At 41.1% G+C, this 27,479-nt stretch overlaps 1 protein-coding gene across 1 annotated transcript in view; it reads right to left on the bottom strand.

Moving 5' to 3' along the window:
• Positions 1 to 528: 528 nt before the first annotated feature.
• Positions 529 to 27,479, bottom strand: part of LOC125229598 (syntaxin-binding protein 5-like) — a 525,297-nt gene continuing 498,346 nt past the window's right edge. The window contains exons 5-17 of the mRNA XM_048134478.1: positions 12,073 to 12,136; positions 11,437 to 11,647; positions 10,287 to 10,517; positions 9,347 to 9,510; positions 8,960 to 9,090; positions 8,331 to 8,410; positions 7,658 to 7,833; positions 7,053 to 7,172; positions 5,578 to 5,606; positions 5,271 to 5,411; positions 2,331 to 2,493; positions 1,335 to 2,022; positions 529 to 662 (exon numbers count right to left, since the gene is read on the bottom strand). Of these exons, the coding sequence (XP_047990435.1) occupies positions 574 to 662; positions 1,335 to 2,022; positions 2,331 to 2,493; positions 5,271 to 5,411; positions 5,578 to 5,606; positions 7,053 to 7,172; positions 7,658 to 7,833; positions 8,331 to 8,410; positions 8,960 to 9,090; positions 9,347 to 9,510; positions 10,287 to 10,517; positions 11,437 to 11,647; positions 12,073 to 12,136 (2,287 nt within the window). The 3' untranslated portion in view covers positions 529 to 573. The remainder of the gene's footprint in view (positions 663 to 1,334; positions 2,023 to 2,330; positions 2,494 to 5,270; positions 5,412 to 5,577; positions 5,607 to 7,052; positions 7,173 to 7,657; positions 7,834 to 8,330; positions 8,411 to 8,959; positions 9,091 to 9,346; positions 9,511 to 10,286; positions 10,518 to 11,436; positions 11,648 to 12,072; positions 12,137 to 27,479) is intronic.

The following is a 27,479-nucleotide window of genomic DNA, read 5'->3' as shown; positions in this document are numbered from 1 at the left end:
TACAAACGTGTATAATGCAAGAGCACCGGGCGAAGCGAGCCCGCGTGCGGTGCAGTTAACTTAAACTTGTCGAATATGCTGAGAACTTTAAAAGCATTCCGATTAGTTACGTAATTCATAGCGAGAAGAATGAATTTAGTAATAGTCCAATCAGGTCGTAAAGAAGACTAGACGACCGGCAAAGAATTTAGGACCAGATCCAACCGAAGAAAAGGAAACGAAAAAACTTAAAAACCAAGAAGAGAAATTGCGACTGTTTCAGAATGGAAAGACGAGGCCGAGTGACAATAAGGTGACTGTACTACCAAAACTGCAATACTGTCGCGTCGTGAAAGAGAATGCTGCTGGGGCGCGGCGTAGACGTCGGAGGCGGTGGACAGGCACTTGTGCAGTTTGCGGGTACCTTGCGAGCGGGAGCGCCGCACCGCGCGCCCGCCCGCCGCCCGCGCCCGCGCCCGCTCCGCGCCCGCGCCCGCGCCCGGCGCCGCCCCGTTCATCTACAACCAACACCACACCTCCACCACCCGCACACCTGCACGAGCTAGTGATCTCTGTGCCTCGTTAGTAGTGCCGTTAGTACTGTGACCGTGTTGTAATCGTACCTCCCGCAGGCGCCCGCTGCTGCTGCTGTCCCGCGCGGCACAGCCGCGCTACACACTCCCCTGGGGGGACATTACCATCGTCAGAGCCGGCTACTGCGTGCTACAAGCTAGTGACTTAGCCTCTACCGGCTTAGCGCTACTCTCAACCAGACATTCGACAACACAGAGATCACCTACTGAACTTTCGATGCAGTCACAGAATTATGAGCGGTTACCGAGGAAGTCCGCGAATAGATATTTAAGGCAGTTAGAGTCCTCGTCTGACGACTCCTTGTCCTTGGGAGAAAACAGACGCATCAGTCCGGGTCTAGCCCGCGGCGGCATTCTGCGCGCGCATCGTATACTATATACATTTCATATGATACAATATTATAAAAAATAAATAAAAAGCCAAATATCACAAAAAGCGTAAAGCGTATGATAAAAATCTTAAAACTGCACTCTTCGACATTAGTTAAATCGTCATTAGTTATCCGGAAGCGTTCTTTACGTCCGCTTTTAGTACATCGTTTTAATATTAAAAAATCTAACTACTTCACCAAACGAGCCAAAACGTTCTACCGTATTAAAAATGAGTAAAAAGGGGCTATCGTTAGTGAACCATGAATAAAAACGCCAAACCGTTACCATTCCAATCCAATCCGAATCGAGAACTACGCTACGGAACTCGGGCGCCACGTGCTGCGCCCGGCGCGATGGGTGAGATGGGTGACGCGGTGAGCTGGTACTTACTGAAGCGCCGCATCAGGTTCCCGATGCCCGTCGGGGGCGCCGCGCTCGCGCTGGCCGCGCCCGCCCGGCGCAGGTCCTTCACCTCCGTCTTCTTGCCGTACTTGATGTTGGGCACCGACAGCAGCCGCTGGTCCCGCTCGCGCGCTCGCGGCGGCCGCACCGGCGGCTCCAGCGCCAGCGAGTCCGGCCGCGCGGCCTCGTCGCGCTCCTGCCAGCGCTCCTGCGGCTCCGAGTGCATGCGGTCGTACACGTCCGGCTGCGCTCGCTCCTGCAGCTCGCGGTGCATGCGCTCGAACATGTCGCCGCCGCCCTCCTCGTCCGAGCGCGGCGACTCGCTCGCGGACGACTCCTCCAGCGACTCTATCGCGATCTCGGCCCTCTCCACGGGCGCGTCGCTCGCCTGCGCGGCGGCCGCCGGCTCCTCCGTCTTCTCTTCCAAGTTCGGCTCGGAGGGCACCGCGAAGGCCGCCTTCAGCTTGAGGTCGACCTTGGAGATCTGGCGCTTGAGGTTGAAGGTCTTCCAGGGCGTGGACTTGCGGCGGGGGCGCTCGTCGTCGTCGGGCTCGGCGGGGCTGGGCGCGGCCGGCGCGGTGGCGGCGGCCGGCGGCGAGCGCGCCTGCTGCGTCTGCGCCTGCTGCGTCTGCGCCTGCTGCGCCTGCGCCTGCGCCTGCGCGTGCGCGTCCGAGAGCTTGAGGGGAACGGAGGGGAAAAGTGAGGTATGGCGCGCCGAAACCGACCGGGGATGTTCTGTGCGATATGACATGTCGGAGGGTACTCCGGACGTGAACCTACGAACCTTAAATCTAGATTCGCTCGGTCGGGGCTACGAGAGGAAACTAACGATGCCATGCCATATGTCGCTACTAGAACAAGCCGGGGTGCTACGGCTAGGTATGTCGGGGCCGGGGGCCTGGCGGCCGACGGCCGCGGCACGGAGCGCACAACTGAACATAAATCGCAAAAGAAACAAAACCGTCTGCGGGTGTGCGGGCTGACCTGGTCCAGGCTGGGCTCGCGCGCGCGCTCGGCCGGGTGCGCGTGCGCGTGGCGGCCCCAGGGGTCGAGCGGGCCGTACAGCGCGTGCGCGGCGAGCGCCGCCACCACCACGCGCCGCGACACGTCCACCACCACCACGCCGCGCTCGCCGCCCCACGCCATCCTGACCGACACACCGGCTTCATCAGCTGCATTCTCAAATATAAATCATTACTCACACACGGCTTCACACAGATGGCATAGTCATAGCTGGGCACCGTTAATCAAATAGTTAACTTCGTTAATCGCTAATCCGTTACTAAAATAGTTAATTTCGACAAATTTAACGTAAGTTAAAGTTAATGGTTAATCCGTTAACACGTGGAAAAAAAACTTTTCTTTAAATATTTAGTTGCATCAGTATCCACTATAACGTATTATATTTCTGTAAAAGGCCGAAGTACAGCTAGCCTCATAATTTTAGAACAAAACGGGACTTAATCGCGTAAACACTTACATTTATATTAGGCACACCGGCTGATGTCGTGAGTGTTGTGTGTAGGCAAAGTGACAACCCTAGCGCAAAAGTGAATAATCAAGAACAAGTGCGGGTAGTTCGAGAAACTCGCGCGGCTAGAAGATGTTGATGCAATTCCTCGCCAGTCTACCCGTGACCACGAACATAATGTGATGTTCGAAACGTCGGGCCTAATATAAATGTAAGTGTTTACGCGATTAAGTCCCGTTTTGTTCTAAAATTATGAGTGCAAATCGTGTTAGTCTAAATCAATATACAGCTAGCCTATTGAACTCTAGGCTGCACTTGAAGGCAGTGATCGCCTGAGCTACTGCCAAGAGCTGTGTCAGGAGAAATGCTGGCGGTGACGGGACTGTTGTGGCACTTTGGGCGGTAGAGGCTAGGGAAGCGAATGTGGTCGTAAATAGAGCTCGAATTTGCTGCCCTATCACTACAACAGTCGCCATGGTAAAGCTTAGGATTCACCGAATCAAAGTTAGTAAAAGCAAATCCACGTGAAGAATACTTTTTTAGGTAATATTTCGGACTTTTAGCAATCGACATCGGTAAAACCTAGGATTTACCGGCAAATCATAGGATTTGCCGTACTTCGGGCTTTTGTAGTAGCGTTCAGAACGTGTTGTTCGCAGCGCAGATGGCGCCTATGCCCTACTAGATTAACGATTAACGGACTCGGAGAAATTTAACGGAAGTTAACGAGTCCGTTAACATTTTTTCAAGTTAACTTAAAAGTTAATCCGTTAATGGAAATGTTAACTTCGTTAATTAACGATTAACGGATTAACGAGTTAATGCCCAGCTATGGGCATAGTGTTGCTATCTCTTCGGTAAAAGCTATGGAATGAAATGAAATGAAATGAAATGAAATATTTATTTTCCAAGTAGGCATATTACAATGCGCTTATGAACGTCAAATAAAGCTACGCCGGCTCTAACCCTACGCCTCAGCCTCGAGAAGATTTCAGTCCCCCCTCAGTTGGAGGGGGGTATCCACTATGGGACCGGCAAGAAACTCGGCGGGCCACTTCTTTTCAAAACATTACATCTTATAATTAACATGCATTAAAAAACGAGATACAATTTAATCAGCAAAAGTATTCATCAAAAAAAAGAAACATTAAATTAACAGACTAGGTACCTACTCTATGGAAATTCATTTCAATAAATTATACAAAGTACAAAGCTACTATGATTAATAAGAGATTTTAGAGATGTATAGTCTCAAAGTGTTAAAGTACATCAAAAAAAAGAAAAAATATATATGATGAAAACATGAGGTACATATCTAGTAATGTCTGTGAGAAGTACGTGGTGCCCTATAGACTAAGGTTAAAAAAAATACCAGGTTTGCTGGGTGTCCACGATATGTGAAAATTGAGTCGTTTAAAGCATACAACTAGAACTTTTAAACTTTGACAATATTCTAAGAATGGTGTAACAAGGTCTAGAAACATTTCCATGCTTCTTTGGCCACTGCTTAGATGTTGTGAGTTGCAAGATTACTTACGTTATTATTATACCGGATCTGTAAGTTCACATTTTTGACACATTTGTTTTAAAGTATGTTGCGATGTGGCGAAGACGTATCGTTTGCCAAATCTAACGATTAATTTCGAATTGGTTGAATCGATTAAGCCCTATGTACAAGGAGGCGCTTAAACAAATATAAGATTTCTGTCAACTTACAGAAATGTCATTTGAATTTAAATGACAGACTCTGCCACTACACTAGTTTAAAAATAAAAATGAATGATAAATGACAAAATAAGTAAATCCTGCGTGATAAATCAATATCGTAAAATACTCACTAACAAAGATCCTCAAAAATGTAACATGTGCTAGATGTTATGTTTAAAGTAAGCGAAATATTGTTTTTAAGTATTTGATTTTTTTAGATATTATTACAGGATTTTATTTAAAATTTCATTAGGTTGCACGAGTTTACGTTTTGTGGACGCTGTCATGTGTCAAAAAGAGGTTCTTACAGCTCTGGGACAATAGGGGCGATTATGATATCTTCCAAATTGATTAACCGATATCAACGAGATTCTCTATACTCTATAGAAACGTAGCAAGGCGGTTTAAACCTGCATTAGAATACTTTATGGATTTATATGCAGGTTTTTATACTTTACTTCCTTGCGCCCTGTCACGGTCGCCATGTGATAGGCTCACCGCCGGGTACAGGACTACATGTAATAACAACTAGAGGGGTATAATGTTCTCTATGAAGTCTTTTTCTAATCGAGAAAGGTATTTTATACGTATTTTAATCTCTACTGCGTTCTTTCCGCGTTCAACGTGTAATATGCATATTTGTGTACTACAACAAAGTGATATTAGTGATATAGATTAACCTGTGAATGATGTCCGAAATAATGAAATTGCACACTTCAGACACCAGTTATTTATAAAGTACTCACAAGCCATAGGAGGAGTTGATGGTGAGAGCGGTGATGGGGCTGGGCGCGCCCTGCTGCAGCGCGACCAGCGCGGCCTGGAAGCCTGCAGGGCGGCGCGCGCCGCCCGTGCCCGCGGCGCCGCGCACGCGCAGCGATATGAGTCTAGTGGCCTATTATACAGTACTCACAGGCCGTAGGAGGAGTTGATGGTGAGAGCGGTGATGGGGCTGGGCGCGCCCTGCTGCAGCGCCACGAGCGCGGCCTGGAAGCCGGCGGGGCGGCGCGCGCCGCCGTGCCCGCGGCGCCGCGCACGCGCAGCGCGCCCAGCCCGCCGCCGCCGCCCGCCCACACGCCACTCTAAACACAAATTAAAAAATATATTTAAAAAAGATTAGACTATGCTTTTTATCATTCCACCCGATTCGAACTTTGATATATGTCGATATTAGATCAAAATACGATATGAGTCAGATACGTCCGTATCGTAATGAAATCTTAAGAGTACCTATCGTTTGAAGACGAAAGTGAGAATTTTGAACACCCGAACCTAAAACTTCAATTGACTGAAAATACGGAACTCATACATTAAGTACTTAAGTATTTTTAAGCAGTCAGCAGAGTAAGGCTAGAAAAAATTGGAGAAGAAATTCCTATAAGAAGGGGTGAAAGACAGGGAGATGCCCTGTCACCTAAACTTTTTATAGCCATACTTGAAGAAATTTTCAAAAAAATCATCTGGAGCGACCAAGGACTATGGATACGGGGCCAATATCTCAGTCATCTCAGGTTCGCAGATGACATAGTTATCTTTGCCGAGTCAGCCAGGAAACTAGAAGGAATGATGCAAACGCATGCCAGTCGAACTGTACATGAACATAGAAAAAACTAAAGTGATGACAAACTCCCAAGCTTGGCTAATAAAGGTTGATGGAAACAAAGTGGGGTATGTACATGATTACATTTACCTAAATAAACAAGTGTCCTTCAATAAAAATCACAATGAAGAAGAAGTCGACAGGCGAATAAACAACATATGGAAAAAGTACTGGTCTCAAAAAGAAGTACTGAAAGGGGACTACCATCCAAAGCTCAAAAAGATAATTATGGACACGTGCATATTGCCCTGCTTGACATATGGTTGTCAAACTTGGATGTATACTAATGCAATTAAAAATAAAATTTCCACATGCCAGCACGCTATGGAAAGGAGTATGCTGAAGTTAAGACGAATACATAAAGTCAGAAATGAAGAGATCAGGAAAAGAACCAAACTTGTGGATGCCCTAAAACAAACATTGCGTCTAAAATGGAAATGGGCAGGACATGTGTCAAGATGTACGGACAAAAGGTAGACAAAAATTGTGACTGAATGGACAGGACCACCAGGAAAACGACTCAAGAAGAGACCACATAAACGCTGGTCAGATGATATAGTCAAAGCATCAGGAAAAAATGGATGAAAATAGCTCTGGATAGAGAACAATGGAAGGGACTCAAGGAGGATTTTACCCAATACGGGATCAGCGAAACAAAGAAATACAACAAACACATAAAAAGTTATATTTAGTATATCACTGAATAAATAAAGCTGTAATAATAATAATAAAAGGCTTCAAATATAATAGATAATTAATTTACAATAAATTCCAAAGACCTAACTGGCGCAGTCATTTAGGATAAAAGGCGAACGATAGATGCTCACTAATTTTAATTTTATTATATTTTAGCCAAAAAAAGTCGGTAGCCGACGAAGCCATAAAGTGAAAGAGGTTTCACTCTAATAACAAATGAAACAAAACTTACTCTCCTACTTTCTCCTTCTATACTGTCTCCGCCACGACTGAAAGACGCCGAGCGGCTGCCGTCAGGCTCTGGTGACGTTTCCTCTTCTAATGAATCCGTTATCATTGGGATTTCTAATACCTGAAACAAAATATAACTAATTTAAATCATGCATTTTGATACAAAACAAAAGCATTTATTATGGACAACTAATCCAGAATCTACTCTTCAACACAATCAAGCGGTACTGTTGGTAGTTCAATGTTAGAATATTCAGATTAGGAATCAAGGTAATTTAGTAGATTTCAAAACAATTCAAAGTATTAAATCCATATTAGGAATTATACTTTTCGTCCGATCGGCGCCATGCTGCAAGTGTATACAGATTTGTTTAAAGCTTTTGACCTGGTCGTTCATTCTCCTCGCTACTCGAATCATATAAATTCGCTGCACATTCCAACTCAGAGTGGTGGTACGATATCTAATCGGGGTGTTCTAAATTTAAGCTACGTTCAATGCAAGGTAGCTACTTTTTGGAAAGGTAACTCTGTACTAAGTAAATAGGTCGGATCGGGAGTGCCGCAAGGCTCTCATATGGGACCGCGACATTAACTATGTTGACGTACGTGTGTCTCGGCGTGCGTGTCCTGTTTGCGGAACTTGAAGAGCACGACGTGTCCGTGCGGCAGCGCCGCGCACAGACGCCGCGACTCCGCGCACAGCGCCGCCTGCTGGATGGCGAGCGGCGAGTCGTCGCTGCCGCCGCCGTACCCGCCCGACACCGAGCCGCGCCGCTCGAACACTGGAAACATTTTCTATATTTTTACAGGCTTTTATTCAAATTGCCTTATGAGTCTAGTGTCAAATTGCCTTATTAGTATGTTAGTTTGGGTCAAAACTTAGAAGCTAAGTTTGACTCACGTCCCGGTTTCCGATTGAGCTGAAATTTTGCACACATATGTAAATCACGTGACGATGCAATATTATTGACCAGTGTCCTGTTATCATAGTTGCTATTTTTGCCACCACCCTTGCCGTTGTCCCACTGAATTTAGTGGTCCTATAATAACTAGATACATATGTCCTTATATTCTGATATATCTTTACCTAACTAAAATTCTGCTTATTTTACTTAGTTTATAGATTCTTGGTATAAGGAGAAAACCAACGAGGTCAAGAATCGATTACTTAATACAAACAAAATACTGTGTTTTTCACCAGGAATATTCAGCAATTTTATATTGTATATTTAATATCGTTAAAATATTATGCTGGACGTGTTAGAATCGCTTGACTTACCTTTAGAACACTTTAATTTGTACAAAATTTGTAAAGTTCCTGCACTTGCATCCCAAAATTTTATGCTACCGTCTTGATGCCTGGAAAGAGAAAATCGTTATTTAATTACATTACCAGTGAGGAAAAACGAATATTTATTTTTAAATGTACAACTTTATGATTTGACAAAACCGTAGGTAGAGTTTACTTTTGCGAATACCCAAAATTTCCACATCTATTTCGCAACAATTTTAAGCTCAATACCTATATGACTAACATTTCTTTCATACTGGCTGCATAACTTAGATTCGATATAATTATGCTTATCAATAATATCAATCCGTTTTGAATGGTCTAATTCAGTGGCGGGCAAACTGTTTTCATTGGGGGCCAAAATTTTATGGAATTTTACAGGCCGGCCAGATTTAGGGCCAGTTGCATCAACCACATTTGACAGACACATCATCGTCACGCAGCAGACGACTATGCAATCTCCCATACAATAAAATTTAACGACGGTTTAATGCAACCGGCCCTTAGACCAAAATACAGTTTTAATACAGGGCCGGATAAAATCAGTTTGCGGGCCCACCACTGGTCTAATTCGTATATTTATTCATCCAGCTGGTGCATACATCTATCTCTCTCACCCTGTAAGTATAATCTCGCTGTAAGAGCAGGACGCCGGCGCCCACTCGCCCCCGTTGATTGGCCACTCTTTCTCGCTGAACCCCGTCGCCTTCTTGTTGCCTTGCCGACCCACCGAGTAGAACGCGGGGATCTAAAAAATAAGTATAAAATAACGATCAAGAATGTGTCCAGTTTTATATGTATTTAATGCTTATAAGTAGTCTGAACCTGCGGAAGCGCTGGTGTCTTGGAGGTTAGAGCGTGCGTTTCAATCCGGAGGTCGCCGCCGGTTCAAACCCCGGCTCGTACCAATGAGTTTTTCGGCACTATAATGCGAAATGTCATGCCTATTGCCACCGCCACCGGTCGCGCAATGTCGTAGTGAGACCCTTAACGGTTATAATTACCAAGTCTGAAGGGCAGTCAGCGAAGTACGAACAGCACGTGACGGGGGATTCGTGTATGTCCATGGGATAAGGGTTCTCGAAGCAGGGGTATCCTGGCGTCTGCAGGTCTATTACTACCAGGTCGTTCTGGAGTAGCACCACGATCGCGTACGGCTCTTGGTAATCTAGAAGTCACAGGTAAAAAGTTATTTACATTGCAGTGTAGTTGTCAGAGTCTAAGGGCTTGGCCACGACATTGGTCTAAGCGCGACAGCGGTGAGCGGCAGCCATACGTCCCATCGCCGTATCTCGCTCCAATGTATGGCCGCCGCTCACCGCTGTCGCGCTTAGACCAATGTCGTGGTACGGCCGTAAGGAGTCGTCATTGTCTTTATGGCTATAGGAAAAGCAGTTCAGCAGTTCAGTCAGCAGGCATCGCTGAAGGCTTGAGTTGTCTACCGTGTATGAAGTTAAATTCAAATCTTTAAAACTACATACTGAGAATACCATTTAGTATAGTTCGGATCTGTTAGTTTTAATAGTGTCTTTTATGGTTAAGGAGTAGTATGGAGATGAAATTTTGATGTATACTGAAATTATAATAGATCTGCTTTTCTTGCTTCTTGGTCCTAAAAACATTATACTCGTTAACTACTCGTACCAAAGTAAACTCATATATTAGGCTGTATGTGAATTTCAGTGTCGTGTTGAGGTTCGCCTCGGTAGGATCTTTTCAAGCCCGAAAGTTTTGTAATGTCTCCACGAATCTTTAAATCTTCGTGGACCTTTAATATAAATACACTTGAAATAAAACTATGGAAAGCGATTATATCGCGTATAATGAATTTACAATTCATCCCGACGTTTCATTTTTCATTATACGCGATATAATCCGTTTCCATAGTTTTATTTCATGAGTAACTATCGCAGTAACCAAAGACAATATTATAGATACACTTACCAGCCGTATGAGGACTTTCACAGAGCGTGACGAAATCGACCACACTGTGCTCCATTTCTAAGACCGTTGTGCTCTTTCCGTTTAGGACTGTGATGCTGTGCGTGCGGCCTGCCTTGTCTGTTGGTAATCCGCCGGAGAATATTACTAAACTTTCCCCTGTTTTTGACGTTTTCCATTCCAGTCTGTGTATAGGTTTACAAGGTTCTAGTTTTCCATCTTTGTTCGCTTTCGCTGAAAATATAGAGATGTAATTTGTTAGGTTTTGTATCACTCACATTATATGCGGTTTTTTGTGTTAACAATATACACGAAAAATGTATTATATTTTTTTTTCTTAGCCCTTGCGCCAATTGCGCTTCAATAATAAAGTTAGACATCCTTATCATAAAAAACAAGGACCATAAATGGATTAGGAAAGCCATTGGCCATGGCCTTACTTATATTATAAACCTGTTAAGTTTCGCCAAGCCGTTCATCAGGAGTGCCAATTCCCGGAACTAACAATCCGTTTTCGGAGGATAAGGTAATCTTACGATAAAGGTGTGGACCTAGGCTGTCGCGTGCTCCACACCGCTAACGCCCCATCCACATGAGCAGTCATCAGCTTCCCATCGTGTTGCCAAGCCACCCGGATGCCTTCACCAGGGGTTCCGAGCCACGCCATTCTGCCCCCTTGGTGAGGTGCAACACTTCTACCAGTTGAGAAGGCTATTAGTTAGTGTTCTTACCATGAGGATAAGACAGTGATGTGGGCCTAGGCTGTCGCGTGCTCCACACCGCTAACGCCCCATCAACATGAGCAGTCATAGCCTTCCCATAGTGTTGCCAAGCCGCCGCGCGTTCCTTCACCAGGGTTCCGAACGAGCGGCGCCATTTTGCCGCCTTGGTTAGGTGCAACACTTCTACCAGTTGAGAAGGCTATTAGTTAGTATTCTTACAATGAGGATAAGACAGTGATGTGGGCCTAGGCTGTCGCGTGCTCCACACCGCTAACGCCCCATCCACATGAGCAGTCATAGGCTTCCCATAGTGTTGCCAAGCCGCCGCGCGATTCCTTCACCAGGGGTTCCGAACGAGCGGCGCCATTTTGCCGCCTAGGTTAGGTGCAACACTTCTACCAGTTGAGAAGGCTATTAGTTAGTGTTCTTACCATGAGGATAGGACAGTGATGTGGGCCTAGGCTGTCGCGTGCTCCACACCGCTAACGCCCCATCCACATGAGCAGTCATCAGCTTCCCATCGTGTTGCCAAGACGCCGCGCGGATTCCTTCACCAGGGGTTCCGAGTGAGCCGCGCCATTCTGCCGCCTTGGCTCGGAGGTCCCAGACCACTACTAGTCCAGTTTCGAAGGCCACTAGCAACTGGAATGTGATAAAGGCTAGTAAATATTTTTTTATTATTAATCGTCCCAGTCGTCGTAAATATTGATCGTCCTTACTATGTACTTACCTTTGCGCTAATAAATATTTCTTTATCTTTATCTTTATTTAAATTTAGTCATCAGTTGTAAATTGCAATCAGATCAGTATGTGTAGCCAAGACTCAGTCTATTTAAAGAAAAGGCCAATCGAAATTTTATAATAAGTTATTGGAATAATCATATAATCAATAACAATCAATATACATATAATATACAAAAAAATCAAGCGATATTTCTTTGGTAAGTATTTGGCATTCAGGATGCATTTTCACTTTTCGATCAGCCTATTAAAACGCTATTGATTTTCAGCTACGGCTTCTAGTAAATTATAATTTAATCATTAAAACGAACTGTAAATTTTCTCACCTTATTGGCATCTAAAGGGTTGTCACTAATTTCCACTACGGCTCCCGGGTGATTCGTTCTCGTGCTGCAACAAACAAAAGGTACACATATAATTATGCCAATAATTACAAGTGAAATGGACAGACCAGGCGGTATAGCTTGCATTCTCTCGCGCGAGTCCAAAGTTGAAGTCGCGCTAGATGTAAATGTAAAAAAATAAAAATAAATAACTAAATAAATATTATAGGACATTGTTACACAGATTGACCGAGTCCCACGGTTAGCTCAAGAAGGCTTGTGTTGTGGGTACTCAGACAACGATGTATATAATATACAAATACTTATATACTTATTTATAGAGAAAACATCCATGACTCAGGAACAAATATCTGTGCTCATCACACGAATAAATGCCCTTACCGGGATTCGAACCCGGGACCGCGGCGTAGCAGGCAGGGTCACTACACGCTAGGCCAGACCGGTCGTCAAAAGTTAAGTTGTGCCTGATGACGGGAAAACGCAACAGTCGCGACATCTGTTTATTTAAACATTGTGTTTGTGGTCGAAATTCCTAGCAGTCTCGTACTCAATAAGTATAATGAAACAGTAATGTGAACGAACAAGTATAAATAATATTTAAATGAATATTGCTCCACGCGTTTTGTTTCTCCATTGTTCATTCTATCATAAAATTGTATTTTCGCTAACAGCTGCCTGTGCTTTATATAAAAGTTATATTATAATGAGAATCTATTGTTTTTTTTAATTCTCTATTCTGACTAATTTTTGGTACCCTACTATTATGTTGAAGTAATTACAAAAACAAGAATTCAAATTAGCGGGCCGATTTTTGAATGTCGACCATTCGATTTCGTGAATTTCGTTCCTCATCACCACTAGCGATTTAAATTCTATTAACAGAATCGACAACGAGTGGCCATTGCCCATTAACGCTACATTTAAAAGTACTACCTGTCCTTTACCAAAAATAGTAATACAGATATAGTGCGAAAAGCTTTTCCGTACGTCATGCTACTTCAGTCATAAGGTGGCTAGAAATCAACAAAATTTTAGCTTAACTATTCTTTTATGGGAATAAGCAAACAGGGTCAAAATCATTAAAAAGTATACTGTATTCAGTATTTATTTCTTCATGGCATGATGTTAACTTTTAAAAATATAAAACGCATGTTTATTTCAGTAAACTAATTGTTATATTTTGAATGTAAAACCAAAAAATCTCTTCAATCCTGTGTAGTTAGGTGGCAAGCAGACCGGCGCCTCCAAGGCGTCAATTAGAGGCTCCCCTCAGCCGCCGACAAATCTAATAACCGCAGATTGTCCATCGGAGCCCGGATCGTGAAGTGGATCACAATCACTGCCTTCCCCCTCTATTAGTTCACAACAATAAGGCTCAGTTGGGCACTAAAATAAATCTCGTTTGTACAAAAAAATACAAATAAAAGAAATCATGGTAAAAGTATGAGTAAGTTTTTTCTAGCCACGTAACACTTTATCAGACTCCAGATATTTTGTGGCACTTTTGAATTATAGCAGTGATTCCTGATATACCAGCATCCCATATACATATCTTTACTATAATTATAGATACAAAACTAAGTAAAATAGAGGAAAACAACAGGCAGTCTCATCGGTAAAAGCAGTGGTGAGCAAACGGCCCGCCGCCCGCGTAGTTAGAATGCATTTCTGGTGTAAATCTCGCCCTCCTCTAAAACTCCTTAAAATTTTGGCCCCCAATGGAAAAGTTTGCCCACCACTGGATAAAAGGAACTTGCGTTTTCCTTTTAAATGTCTTGGATTCCCTTAGCCAACAATCGCGTAAACATTTCAGTCCGTGACACAAGGACACTTCCAATTACCCCGGTGACAAACAGCACACGCACGTTTTAATTGCGTTTCCTTGGCGACAGTGACAGATGCCAGGGAGTTTGTTCATCTTGCTGAAAGGCGCGGTAAATATTGTCGTTTACTCTGTTTGGTTCAAGATATTATTTGTTGAATAAATGTCTCATCTATAACAAAAGTCCCGCATTTAGACATATTTAGTGTCATAGTGGACTTGCCGTTTGAGGCCTTCACCTGCGGAGGGTTCCTGCAGACGAAACAATAAATACTGCCTGGTCGGCAGTTTTCCGATGTTTCATTCAACCAAGTCCGTCATATAACGAATATTTATATAAAGTAATATCGAGGAGTTTAAGCTGTTTTTAACCATTTTTGCAACGACCAAGTGAGCACATCTAGAACGATTAGGACAGATGTCGCTACGTACAGCATTATATTATTATTGAGAGAGAGCCTGTTATGTCCCACTGCTGGGCAAATGCCTCCCCCCACTTTTTCCAGTCTTCCCGATCTTGGGCAGTTTCGGGCAGTTTCAATATGTACCTATTGCCAAGTACACGTCATATCTGTGGCCAAGTCAGATTTTTTTCCGGCTTTTATTTAAATTCACCCCGCATTCACCTGTCAGAAGGTAAGAAAAAATATGAGAAAAAATGTATCTGATTTGACAGTGACAGCAGTCGGTCAAAGTGGCGCCACCTGGCGTGATAAAACGTCAGTTTGCCTCATTGCGTCCCGTTGACGACAGTGACGGATTTTAGAGAGTCTGTTAATCTTACAGAAAGCTCCATTCGTCTTCCTTGTTTACGCAACGGACCGTAAATATTGCCACAGAGCAGAAAATAGCTTTGTTTTGTTTTGAAGATGGTAAAGATGGTTGTTTTCTAAAATTAATAAATCACGCAATATTATCATCAATTCATAATTATTTAGTACACTGCAGGTCTAAAACTTTTATTGGTGCGACAGTATCTCGCCGCGATTTCGAGCACACGTCTCTTCCGTTGTATTAATGACATAAGGATACATGTCGCAGCGACATAATCTCGTTCCAATTATGTGCTAGGCAGCAACTAGTTCTTTTAGTATTAGCAACTAGTTCTTTTTGTGAATAGCACCACAAAAAGAACTAGTTGCTAATACTCGTCTGCTGCCCGAGCTATAAAAGAAAAGAAATTTAATTTTGGCACCAATTTGTCCGCATTGCCTAGACTTTCACTGATGTGAGAATATTGTAGCATTGGTACGTTCACTAAGACGACCCATGAAAAATCTTATACGCGAATAGGAGCCTAAACAGGCATAGGTACACGAGAGGACGCCTAAGAACGCGCAATGATAACCTAACCTAACCACAAAATAAAAATTTTGAAAAAACCCCCGACCGCGACATAGTAGACCGATTTTCATGAAACATGGCTAAGAACACTCCCGACTAGCTCAGCTTTCAGACAAAAACAAACTAAAACTAAATCGGTTCATCCGTTCGGGAGCTACGATGCCACAGACAGACACACACACACAGACAGACAGACACGTCAAACTTATAACACCCCGTCGTTTTTGCGTCGGGGGTTATAAAGAAAGAATGGAAGTAGGAAAGCGGACCCTGACTTTTATCCTTTTGGATAACGCTTATCTAGACGTACTAGATTTATTTGTTCGTTAGATCGTTACAATTTTACAGTACGCTAGCTAAAAACTATAAGGGTCCATTTCTACTAAAAATAAAAATAAAACATCACAACCCTGTGCTACTTACATTCCTAATTAGTAAAAAGCACATTCATTATCAGCATAAAACTGTCTAATCTCATCGTAATCTAATTCTTAACAAGCCAATCTGTAAACCACCCTTGTCCGTCGGCGCGGCGCCACTTGTTGCAACCCTCGACACCCCACAAGCCCCCACGGACCACGTGCTTCGGGCCATAAAATAGGCGACACGTAAGAATTTTTAGAGCGAGTGAATATGTCAAAAAATATGTCAAATAGCTTTTCATTCGCTGACATAAATACGTCCCAGAGTTCTTGCTGTGGGAGTTGGGACGTATTTTTGAACAATTAATGTACACCTATATGTTGACACTTGGTTATAGGTCTCTACAGCTGAAGCATTACGCATTAGCGCAAATAAAATTTCCGCTAGCCTTCATTTTTTTTTTTTTAATTTAAGTGATATCCTGGGTGATATCATAAACGAGTAATGCGCAAGTATTTCATAAACAAATCAATTTTCAGACGTCCATTAAGGGTAGTTAGACTTACGTCTAGTGAAGAGGCATGTCTAGAAATCTTTCTTAAAAGAGCAGCAAAAATGTAACTTTAGTAGTTAATCTACCTACCTACTTATTGGGGTAACCGAAGAGCCTATTGCAAACAACGAAACATCGGTATTCTGTGCTGTGTATCGCTCGAGACAAGAACGATAGAGAGGCATAAAGAAAATAACAATCATCATATTTCGCGGCAGAATTCGAGGCCCCACAAGGCAAAAGCCGAGATTATTGGTGTCTGACACTGGAATGACCTAGTGCCGGCAAGTGCACCTCAATGTCAAGCCGTAGCCAATCTCGAGTCCGTTATAGCGACTACAGGCTGTTGCTTACACATGAGACGGATACTAATTCGGTTATTATGTAATTTAACACACTTCTCGCGCTTTGTACACATACTTAAAGTCACACACAGGTCGAACGCGATTAATTAACATTATTTTACCTTTTTTCCAACGTTTCGGCCAGGTTGCACTGGCCGTGGTCGCGGAAGACTGACGTCCCAGCAAAGTGTCACCGGAGATGTAAATACCACAAAACTGCCAGATATTAGGTTACATAAATGTTCGAGGTAGACAAATACATATAATCTACCCGCTTTTAGTTAATGTTTAAAAAAATTAAAAAAATGTTGGGAAAAAAAGTAAAATAATGTTCATAATTCACGTTCGACTTGTGTGTGACTTTAAATATTATGTAATTTGTTTAGTTGTCGCATAAGTTTCTGTTTTAATGTTCCCTTTTTCTTGCAAGCCGGTCGCTTAGTTGTAAATAATTGTCATTCTTGTATCTTAAGTAGTATACATTGAAAAATGGGACAAAACAACTCGTATCTTGTCGTGGCCTCGTGGCAGCCAGAAGAAGAAATGTAGCAACTATTTATATAGAGTTTACGCATTTCGCCTTCGAATTTTTCATAGTAGTTAATGATCAGAGGGCGGAATTGCTCATGGCAAAAATCAAACTTTAATCGAGTTGGAACGTTAAATTTTATCGACTATCGATTGAACTGAAATTATCAGTATATTGAGTTGTTTACGTCGTAAGTAAGACGAGGATACTTCTTTATCCATTTGTTGACTGGTTTTCGTTTTAGATTAACCATTTTTTTCAAACGTTTTTGCAAGAGGACTAGTGACAAAAATGGTAATCAAATGTTATACAATTTACTTTTAATCTAGTCAAAGAGGTCAAAATCAAATGGTCGAATAGCTAATCAGAGGTCAAATAAAGGCAGAAATTTAAAAGGTGACTGTTTTTATCGATAGCTGAAAATGTCGATAAAATTTACCGTTCCAACTCTATTGACGTTTGATTTTTGCCATGAGCAATTCCGCCCTCTGTTAATGATATACAGTGTGCTACCACCACCCGGACATTTATAAGGTATGATCCATTAACAACCGTTTGCGTATACATATCAGCAAACCATAATTATTTAAATTAATCACAAAGTTCTAATCGCGCCGATAGTCAATGCAAATTAAAATTTCTCAAGCCCCCATATCTCTACCCACCCCCACCAACTTGCTCCGCCGCGCGCCATCAAACCCGAATAATGGCTACAATGTGCGATTTACGGCCCGGCCACGACACGACAATGATCGACAATCTCCCACAATGGCCGTAAAAGATATTACCACCTTTATGATGCTTTCAATGTGATGTGACAGCTAACATCTTTTATTTAGGGCACGAGGACGGAGGTGATTGAATTTTGTGCTTGATACTAAATATATTTCAAGCCAATAAGGTTCGTTTATCTCTTTCCGACGTATTGGTGTGATAGAAAGGGACAAACGAACTTTATCGGCTTGAACGTTTATGAATAAGGGAGTTAGAAATTATCATAGCCATTTTGGGAATTAATTTTGTCTTCTGTGAGGTGACCTAAGTAAGAATTTTACCATTTCTTATCCTGCCGTGGGTGTCGTAGAAGTCGACTGTGGGATATGGGCATGATTATGACGTAGTTACTAAGAGTGTAAAAAGTGTCACTGAAACTTAAGAAAGTTCATGTCATATATATGTTGCCTACCCCTTTTGGGGATACAGATTCTGATACAGGCGTGAGTTTACTTGTACGGTCGACTACAAAGAGATGTATACACTTTTTCACCTTATTGCATTGTAATAAGGTGAAAAAATGGATACATCTCTTTGTACTCGACTGCACATAAGTAAATTATCATAAACTTGGATTGTCGGAATCCATCTATGTATACTAATATTATAAATTTAAAAGTGGAAAATGTCTGCCTTGGGTGAGACTTGAACTCACGGCCTCTGGAGAGCCCATCCAGAGGCCGTGAGTTCAAGTCTCACCCAAGGCAGACATTTTCCACTTTTAAATTTATTCTAAGCCTAACGGCATCGATTGCAGACGTTTCTGCTAATCAGAAGTTAAAAACTAATATTATAAATGGGAAAGTGTGTTTGTTTGTTTGTTCGTCTTTTACGGTAAAACGGAGCGACGAAATGACGAGATTTTTTAAGTGGAGATAGTTGAAGGGATAGAGAGTGACAGGCTACTTTTTGTCTCTTTCTAACGCGAGCGAAGCCGCGGGAAAAGGTAGTGCAAATATAATTCAAACTGTATTTAACTTTAAGCTTGTCTTCGCCTAGTAATCAAATATCATAATATTATGTAAGTAATTCTTAACTTGCAAGAAAATGTTTCAAACTTACTCTTTGACGCTCATAAGTTGATAACTAACTGTGTAAGTTTCAATTCAAAGCCTTCATCACACAAAGACAAGGGACACTCCCCGTAGACCGAGTTTCAAACATGGAGCGTAGCAACGAGAGTTACAAACTAAGTATGCGTATCTTGGGTGTGTTGTCATGTAATTATTCATATAAACTAGGGTTGCATTAACGTCAATAAATTATACATTGGAACCGTTGTAGATTTATACAATTTAGGACACCAATCAAACATATTTATTACAATTATTACAAATCTCAGTGAGTAATTTGGCCCTTGCACTTATTACAAGACAATGCGTATAGAGACCTTGCTTCGATACTAATAGTACGAGTACTTCTATGTAAGTATGTCTAGGTCTAGTACTACTACTATAATATAATTTAATAAAATAAAATAATTTATTGAAATTAATTTCCATAGAGTACCTACCTAGTCTGTTAATATTTTTTTGACGAATACTTTTGCATGTTACATTTTATCTTGTTATTTAATGCATGTTAATTATAAGATGTAATGTTTTGAAAAGAAGTGGCCCGCCGAGTTTCTTGCCGGTCCCAATGTGGATACCCCCCTCCAACTGAGGGGGGCCTGAAATCTTCTCGAGGCTGAGGCGTAGGGTTAGAGCCGGCGTAGCTTTATTCGACGTTCATATGCGCATTGTAATATGCCTACTTAAAAAATAAATAATTCATTTCATTTTCATTTTTATTAGCTCAGGCAGGCAAGCATGGTCGCGTGATAAACGATATGACACACCGATTTATCCCACTAGTGTGCCTGCAGTAAATATTTTCTAAATAACCACGCTCTTCAAAGTTACCCTGATATCAGTGTCAAAAATGTTTTTTTTTTTTTCAATAAACGTTATTTCGCACTGACACATACCAGGGTCTCATTTCTCGTAGCTACAAGTTACATTTTACAAGTCGGGATGAATTTTAAATTCATTATACGCGATTTAATCCGTTTCCTTAGTTTTATTTCATGAGTACCTAACTATCGCGGTAACCGAAGACAATATTACAAGTGGTACCTAATCAATGTCTAATATGACCCGTTGGGGGTGCGTATCGATCGATATAACATTTTTTGATATATTTTTAGTCGTTATAACGATCATTTGATATAATTATTGAATCACATAACAACAAATAATATACTAACAAATTGTATAATTCTTATTTAATATAATGATCATTTTTTCGAATAACATTTATTATAACATACTTTGAGTATAATGCTTATTTCCGATAATAAATAAATTGTATAACACAAATTCTTTCTAAAGCACAGTTAGAATAAAAAACAATTGTAAAATAAATTAGATTCATCATTTACCAGAAAAGTAGATTAGGTTAGAACTGTGACCCCTACACACAACGCGCTGCTACCAGAATAATAGGTTAAGTTAGGTTAGAACTGTGACCCTTAAACATATGTACTGGTATCAGAAAAGTAGGTTAGGTTAGGTTAGAAACTGTGATCCCTTCAAAAAAGAATAAAATTAATTCATGAAATGTTTATACTGTTTGCTAGTTATATTATACCAGTCGTATATCAATAGATAGTTATACCATATAACGGTTATTATAAATAAGTGTTATACGAAATAATGATTATACAAAATAAAAGTAGATATTTTGTGGTTATACCAAATGTTAATTATGTCAAATGAGTGATTATATCCTTTAAATATATACGAAATGTTGTTATATCAAATATTATTATACCAAAAAAAGTTATACCAATCATTACACACCCACAAGTTGGAAACTTGTAGCTGACAGTTTTCGAGAAATGGGCCATTGATCGTATCTGGAGATTCTGCAGCGTTGTGTTACTAATATTATGTACCTTGTATAACCTATCTACTTAATCATTCTACGCACAAGGTACCTAAACCTGAGAGATTACCTAAAACGATTTTGCGGCGTGTAAAACATTTATTCACAAAACTTTATTCGACACGCATAAAGGTCTCGCACTCACGCGTCCAACACACCTATTACAAGTACCTGTACATGAAAAAGTAATAAAAAAGTCGAAATTCTACACAAAGAGGCTTAGCGGTCGTGTGACGCATAGGAAAACAGTTCCACACAGGATGACTTTTAAGTATTGGCAACCCTGTTGCCGTTACCACATTGCGGGGTTGATTTATACGGACTGCCTGCCTATATTCACAATAAATTTAGTCTCCTACGTGTTGTCAGCTACCAACGAAGTCTAGACAAGATTCTATTTACCTATCTCCTAATATTGGATCAACAAGTGACCGCTCTTTTCGTTAAGGTTTTTTTTTCATCTTACATGGCCGTCATGTTGGATGTCGACGATCAACATGCGAAAGTTTTCTCTACAATTTGCCGTTGTCAATCTTCATTCTTATGATACTGGTCGTGAATGCCATTTGGCATTAAGTACGCCTTATTTTGTGTTATATACTTTGAATAAATATATAACGCCTTAGTGCGTTTTCACATTAACCGATCCGATATATATAGTACATATCAAAGATGGCGGCTTAAATGTATGGGATATCGGTCCTATATCCGATACCGGATCGAATAATGTGAAAACGCACATGGTTCCTTTAACAATTGAATATAATCGTAGGTCATGCGTACGCTGGTTGACTGCGCCGACGTGTATGTGAAGGATTGCGAATAAGGGTCCAAAAGGGTCGATTCGCACGACCTGGCTTATTACAACTTGCCCTAGTTCGCATCACGAATGTGATCGCTCCGTATCCCCTTTATAATGTGGGAAATATATATCATCAGATTCAGAATAAAGTTGACTAACATATCATTTAGCATCGGATATAAAATCAATGACACTTTTGTTGACAGATCTTATTTGGCTCCACGTTGGGCGCCATTTGTTAGATTATTGTGGCACGGCACGCCTTTGGAATTGACAGAGGAGACGCCACATGTTCACCTGTTTTTTGTTTTAGCTAAAAGTACTAAAATGGGTGACAAATATTAGGTACTTACTTATTGTAAACATTGCCTATATGGGTTTCAAAATTTCAGGAATATGAATAAATTAACTTTTAAGTTGCAGACGTCTATGGTAACCTCATACCAATAGGCGCTTTGTTGTTCTTTTCTGCCATCGTGGTGTACAAATACAAAACAAATTATCTTGAAACATTACGGCAATATCAACACTAATAGTCAATATTATCTTCTATGTGTCACGCGCTTCAATAGCATACGGTGTCCTCTTGCATATTCATATTGTAGTATATTCAATGGGACGTCTCACTGACAATGACGCGCCGCCAGTGTCGGCCGGCTATCGCTGTCCGGTGTCGCGACACAGCTGAGACTGCCTCGGCAACTTGTTAGACAGGCCCATTGTCCATGTCCACGTCTCGCTTTACGACACATGTCGACACAAGCCCGCACAGCGCCTCGATTGCCAACACAGTATAAAGTCAGTAAGTAGCTTTATCATCAAAAGCAACATGGAATTGGAATGTCGTAAAGAAATTCACAGGAAAACACAAAGCCAAAGCGAACACGATAACGGAATGTTAGAAACACGGCAGTTACGCAATTTTCCACCCGGCGCTTCACAAGGATGCTTAGTCGCTCCGGCACAACGTCGCCTGGCTTCAGCTGAAATGGTAATTCTTTATAATTTATAACGCTTCAAGAGGACGAGAACAAACGCGCCTTTTCTTTCGGCTCTCGACTCGCTTTTTATTGCCCCTCGAGATACCTTTGTGCGACGACACGTCTGCGGCGGACGTCGTTAGTACGCCGGTAATTTAAATTGTGGAAATATCTGACAATAGCGCGGAGACAACCCTGGGGGGCTTTAATTATCACAGCGTTACCATTGGCGGTTGATAGTCGCGCGCGCCAATAAGGGGGCGTTATTTGAATTGAGAACTCCGACGGCAGGTAACAGGGTTGGCACACGCCCGAGGGTGTGTTATAACGATCTTTATTGTTTGTGCAGTTAACACTTACAATATGGCGGAGCGAGTGAGCCCGCGGCGCGCAACTTCGCCAATTAAGACGATTGTTTATGAAGCAGAGAGCGCTGGCTTAGCGTCTCCCATGGACGCCGGCGGGGGTGTCGTTAAACCGAATTACTGAGTTAAATTCAAAATAATATATTGCCATTTTTGGGCTTAAAACCGGCAGTGGACGTTAAGGAAAACTAATGGTTCCGGGAAATGAGACCTTTATATTAAAGCGACGATTTATGGAGTCGGACCAAGCTAACTCTGCGTCGACTTTGACAAAGCGAGGAAGCGTTTTAATAAACATTATATTTTCATGGAAACTCGACGATTATGGTAACGATGATAAACCACATAATATCATTTTAAAGTCTATTTAGATCACGTTTTAGTGCACACTCAGAATAGCAACGTTCATAATAAACGTTCCCAGAATAGCAAAAAAATGCAGATGAGACAATATTATATGATAAAACACAACACTTAATATACATAACCCAACCCAACCCAAGATTCTGAGTGGTTGGGTAATACAATGAAACCTTACATGTATCCCTCATCCCTCATACCTTTCGGAAGTTAAGTAAAAGCATATATATACATCAAGGATAACATAGTTTTGGGCAACGATTATAATTTATATGGATGAGACATCTCATACGACGCCAGTCGAACGTCTTCTACTGATGCCTCGCTCTGTGTTTACCTGGCTAATGAATCGGCACCATTCGTAGGCTCGGATAACATATCCTTACGAAGTGATATGTCTATGGTATGGGCGTAAGTAAATTCGTGAGTGTTTCAACAATTTGTGATGTTGTGAGAGCAAACAGGCGGTCGTGTATAATCAACTGCTGTACAATTATACCGACACTGTTGATGGATCTATATTGTCTTCGCTACGTTTGTGGAAGCTAGACTGGTACTTAATGAGGATGTGGGAAGTTAAGAGATGTTTTATTCTTGGAGTAATAAATGAAAATGCTAAGAGAAAGTAAAATGTCAATCATCATCATCCAAGAGTTATCCCGTCATTGCCATGGCTCATAGTAGCCTGGACCCCAGGAAACATTGACAACTAATCCCAAAACTTGGCGTTGGCACTCCTCACGGTGTTTTCCTTCACCGAAATGCTACTGGCAAATATCAAATCACTTTTCGCACATAAATTCCGAAAAACTCATTACGAGCCGGGATTCGAACCCGCGACCTCCGGATTGAAAGTCGCACGCTCTTACCGCTAGGCTACCAGCTTATCAGCAAGTAAAATGTCAATGATACACGTACATATCAGTGATTAAGAAAACCTATAGGTATGACTCGTCACAATATAATTATGACAGTGCCATGCAGTGGCGTGCCTAGGGTTTTGAAGTAAGGCAAACCGAAAGATACGTTTTGGCAATGTGTAACTAATCTTCAGTTTTCGGACCCAAATGCATTTGCAAGCGTTTCGAAGCAAGCTAGTCATAGCGCACTGAGGGCATACTAATTACTAGATAGAATATTAAAATCATATCAGACTGCCATGGCCCTGTGGATATTTAAATTTTATTTAGAAGAAAAGTCCTTATGTTGGTGAATAGTTCTATTTATAACATAACAATTACATAGGAGTAAATATAGCTACAAATTTATATTCCATATAATGGCTCTAAACACAAGAGAGAAAATTAAACTGACACAAGAAAAACATTACAGTCTCGAGACAAAAGAGCATCAAATTGTCAACCCTTATTCCGCCTCCGTACACTTCGCGCTAATTAAAAAGTAGCAAACGTTTCACTCCAATAACAAGTTAAACTAATACAAAACTGCGCAACTCCCTACCAATTAGCAGAGACATCTAGCGTGTTGTTAGATTAGTTGACACACACGTGCGAACTAATCCGGACTAGGCAATCTCAACTTGGATATGAATAGTAGGGAGTTAATTCCGATTTGGATTTTAGATAGCGAAGCGTAAACAGGTGCCAATGGGGCTGTTTAGTTGAAAGAAATAAAGAGGATTAATTACTATAATTATTTCTGTGTCTCACAATAACACACCGAAATTTGTAATTAGAAGCACCTTAATGAGAGTCCTCTTGTCGCCAGAAGGAAATCACATTACACCGTTAATTGAAATATCATGTCTCTGACACTTCCAAATTAATTTTTGCTCGCAATAACATCGCATCAGAAGTAATTACGAGTTTGAAACTTTATTAAGTATAATATATTTAATTAGGATCACCCGCCGAGCGCAGGATTAAAAGTATTAAAACTCGTGGTAAAAATAGTTATTTGTTATACAAGGGGGCAAAGTTGTATTTTAACGCCGAGTGTGCAATTGAAAAACGAGGAAGTGAAAGGATTCTATAGTTGAACCACGAGCGAAGCGAGTGGTTCGAGAATAGAATCCTGAACTTGCGAGTTTTTTAACACACGAGAAGTAAAATACATTTGCACCCGAGTGTAACACAAAACTTTTCCCCTCACTATAGCGAGGAAACTACAACGCAAAAAAATGCGTTTATTACTGCTTCCAGTAGTTCCACAGGTGGTAAATCATCTTTATTAATAGATTCACCTACTTTTATCAATTTTAAAGCAGCTAATTTGACTTTATTCAAGGTAAAATTACTTTACCCACTAGTGGATAAAATGCGTTTTTACCCGCTGGCATTAAAGGACAAAACACGTGTTTCTGAGCTAGTGAGGGGAAAAAGATTTTTAACGTAATTTGGAACGCACCCTGTTTTATTTTTTAAACACGGTCGAACCACAGAGGAAAAATGATGTCCGGAACGTACGCGCGTTCGGTACGGACGGACATCAATTAAAAGTTTTTTTAATAATGCACGGGCGAAGGTACTTGTTGCTCGTTTTGTTCGGCCGCAATAACCGCGGGCGGCTGGCCAGTGCCCGGTCGGAATTTAAAAAGTGAAGGCTTTACTGCAAAATAGAGGGATGATTTTTGCAAAGGGAATATAGAGTATTCAATTTTTATCAGCAAAAAAATAGCGAAGATTTTCATTAGCGGGCATTTTCAAAAATTGGGACCCAAAATTAGTGAAAGTTGCTAACAAAAATTAACTCGACGCCGTTTTGTGACGACAGTTGACAATTAAGCATGAAATTTCATAAACAGCTATAAGCAATAATCTACAATTATAAATTGTATGAGAAAAGTTGGTATTTAAACAAATTTTATTTTTAATTGTCGTCACAACGCTGACATCGAGTTAATTTTTGTTAACAACTGTCACTACTTTTGGGTCCCAATTACTGAAAATGCCCTAGCACACGTTTAAATGTAAGTCATGTAGTCATGACGCGTTGCAAAAAAGTGACGCTCTAACCTGCTCTGACAATTAAAAAAATACAACAATGTATGTGTGATATTTCCCTCAGGAAATCCATAATAGTTACAAAACATAGAAATAAAAGCCATGTTGGGTGCCTGTTACTCCTTAAAATACACGATTTATCAATTATAACAAGCTATCGCCTATTAGGGATAACGACTACATAAAAAAATGGCATTCTGTTTAGTCCGTCAGTTAGATCGTCCAAAAATACTGAACTCATATTTTTCGCTGTTTCTAATTAATGAAAAAATACCAAGATATAGAGCATCAAAGTGGGGGCTTTTTACGTCATTTCTAATTAAAAATTGTACCTAGGCGTGACGTCACGCGAAACTTCAACGCACTGTACCGTCGTCATTTTTCGTTTACGAGAAAAAAGAAAGAATACGTGTCTAAAATGTTTTGATAATCTAACTGACGGACTAATTCGTTTTTTTAGTCGTCTCGCCTATTGTAGGACCTTTGCAACCAATGGTTCAACACTTCAACCGTTTATATTTAGGTAACTCCTCTCGGACACATTTAAACAGGTGACCCACATTTCAGAGTGCCAGCAAAAGTTGGGGTGACAGCGGAAAGGGGTTAAACGATTTGGCATTATACCCGAAGAAGCATTGACAGGTTTATTTTAATTGACGCCTACTTTGAATACGTCATTAGTTTGTCACTAATGAAATTCCGATTTATATCAGTTTTAAACATTAAGTTAAAAATGAATTCGGATGGCAATTTCACTTTTAACTGACAAGCCGTTACATTAGTGGCGCCTTTTGGGTATAAACTTGTACGATTTTCCGTGTTCATTTTGCTTCCCCACTCAAAGCTCTGAGTTCATGTCGTTATCGATAGCTAAAAACAAGTACGAATCTTGCTTTCATCACTAGGTATCTTAACTTTTGAAAATATAATTATGGCTTCTTTTCTTTTTATTTTAAGTTACAATTGATGTAGTGTGTGAGGACAAACATAAGTCACTAAAGTTACCTATTTTGTTTTCAGATGAGCTCAAAATACGAAATTTCACGGCAGCATGCTCGGTTGTCGCGTTAGTAGGTGCTAGATAGTAATGCATGCAAATGCCTCAGCTGTCAGCTTGCGGTCGGGCGCCTTCTGACCCGAGTGTCATGTATCAAGGCCGGCTCGGATTGTCAAGTTACTTGTACAAACTTTACTGTATAATCTCATTTTTGGTTAAGGAACTCGAGTTTTTGGAGCTTAAGTAAGATATTTCATGGTGGTAT

Source organism: Leguminivora glycinivorella, chromosome 9 (genome assembly GCF_023078275.1).
Source record: "Leguminivora glycinivorella isolate SPB_JAAS2020 chromosome 9, LegGlyc_1.1, whole genome shotgun sequence".
Lineage (NCBI taxonomy): Eukaryota > Metazoa > Arthropoda > Insecta > Lepidoptera > Tortricidae > Leguminivora > Leguminivora glycinivorella.
This window is presented reverse-complemented; position numbering and strand designations above follow the sequence as displayed.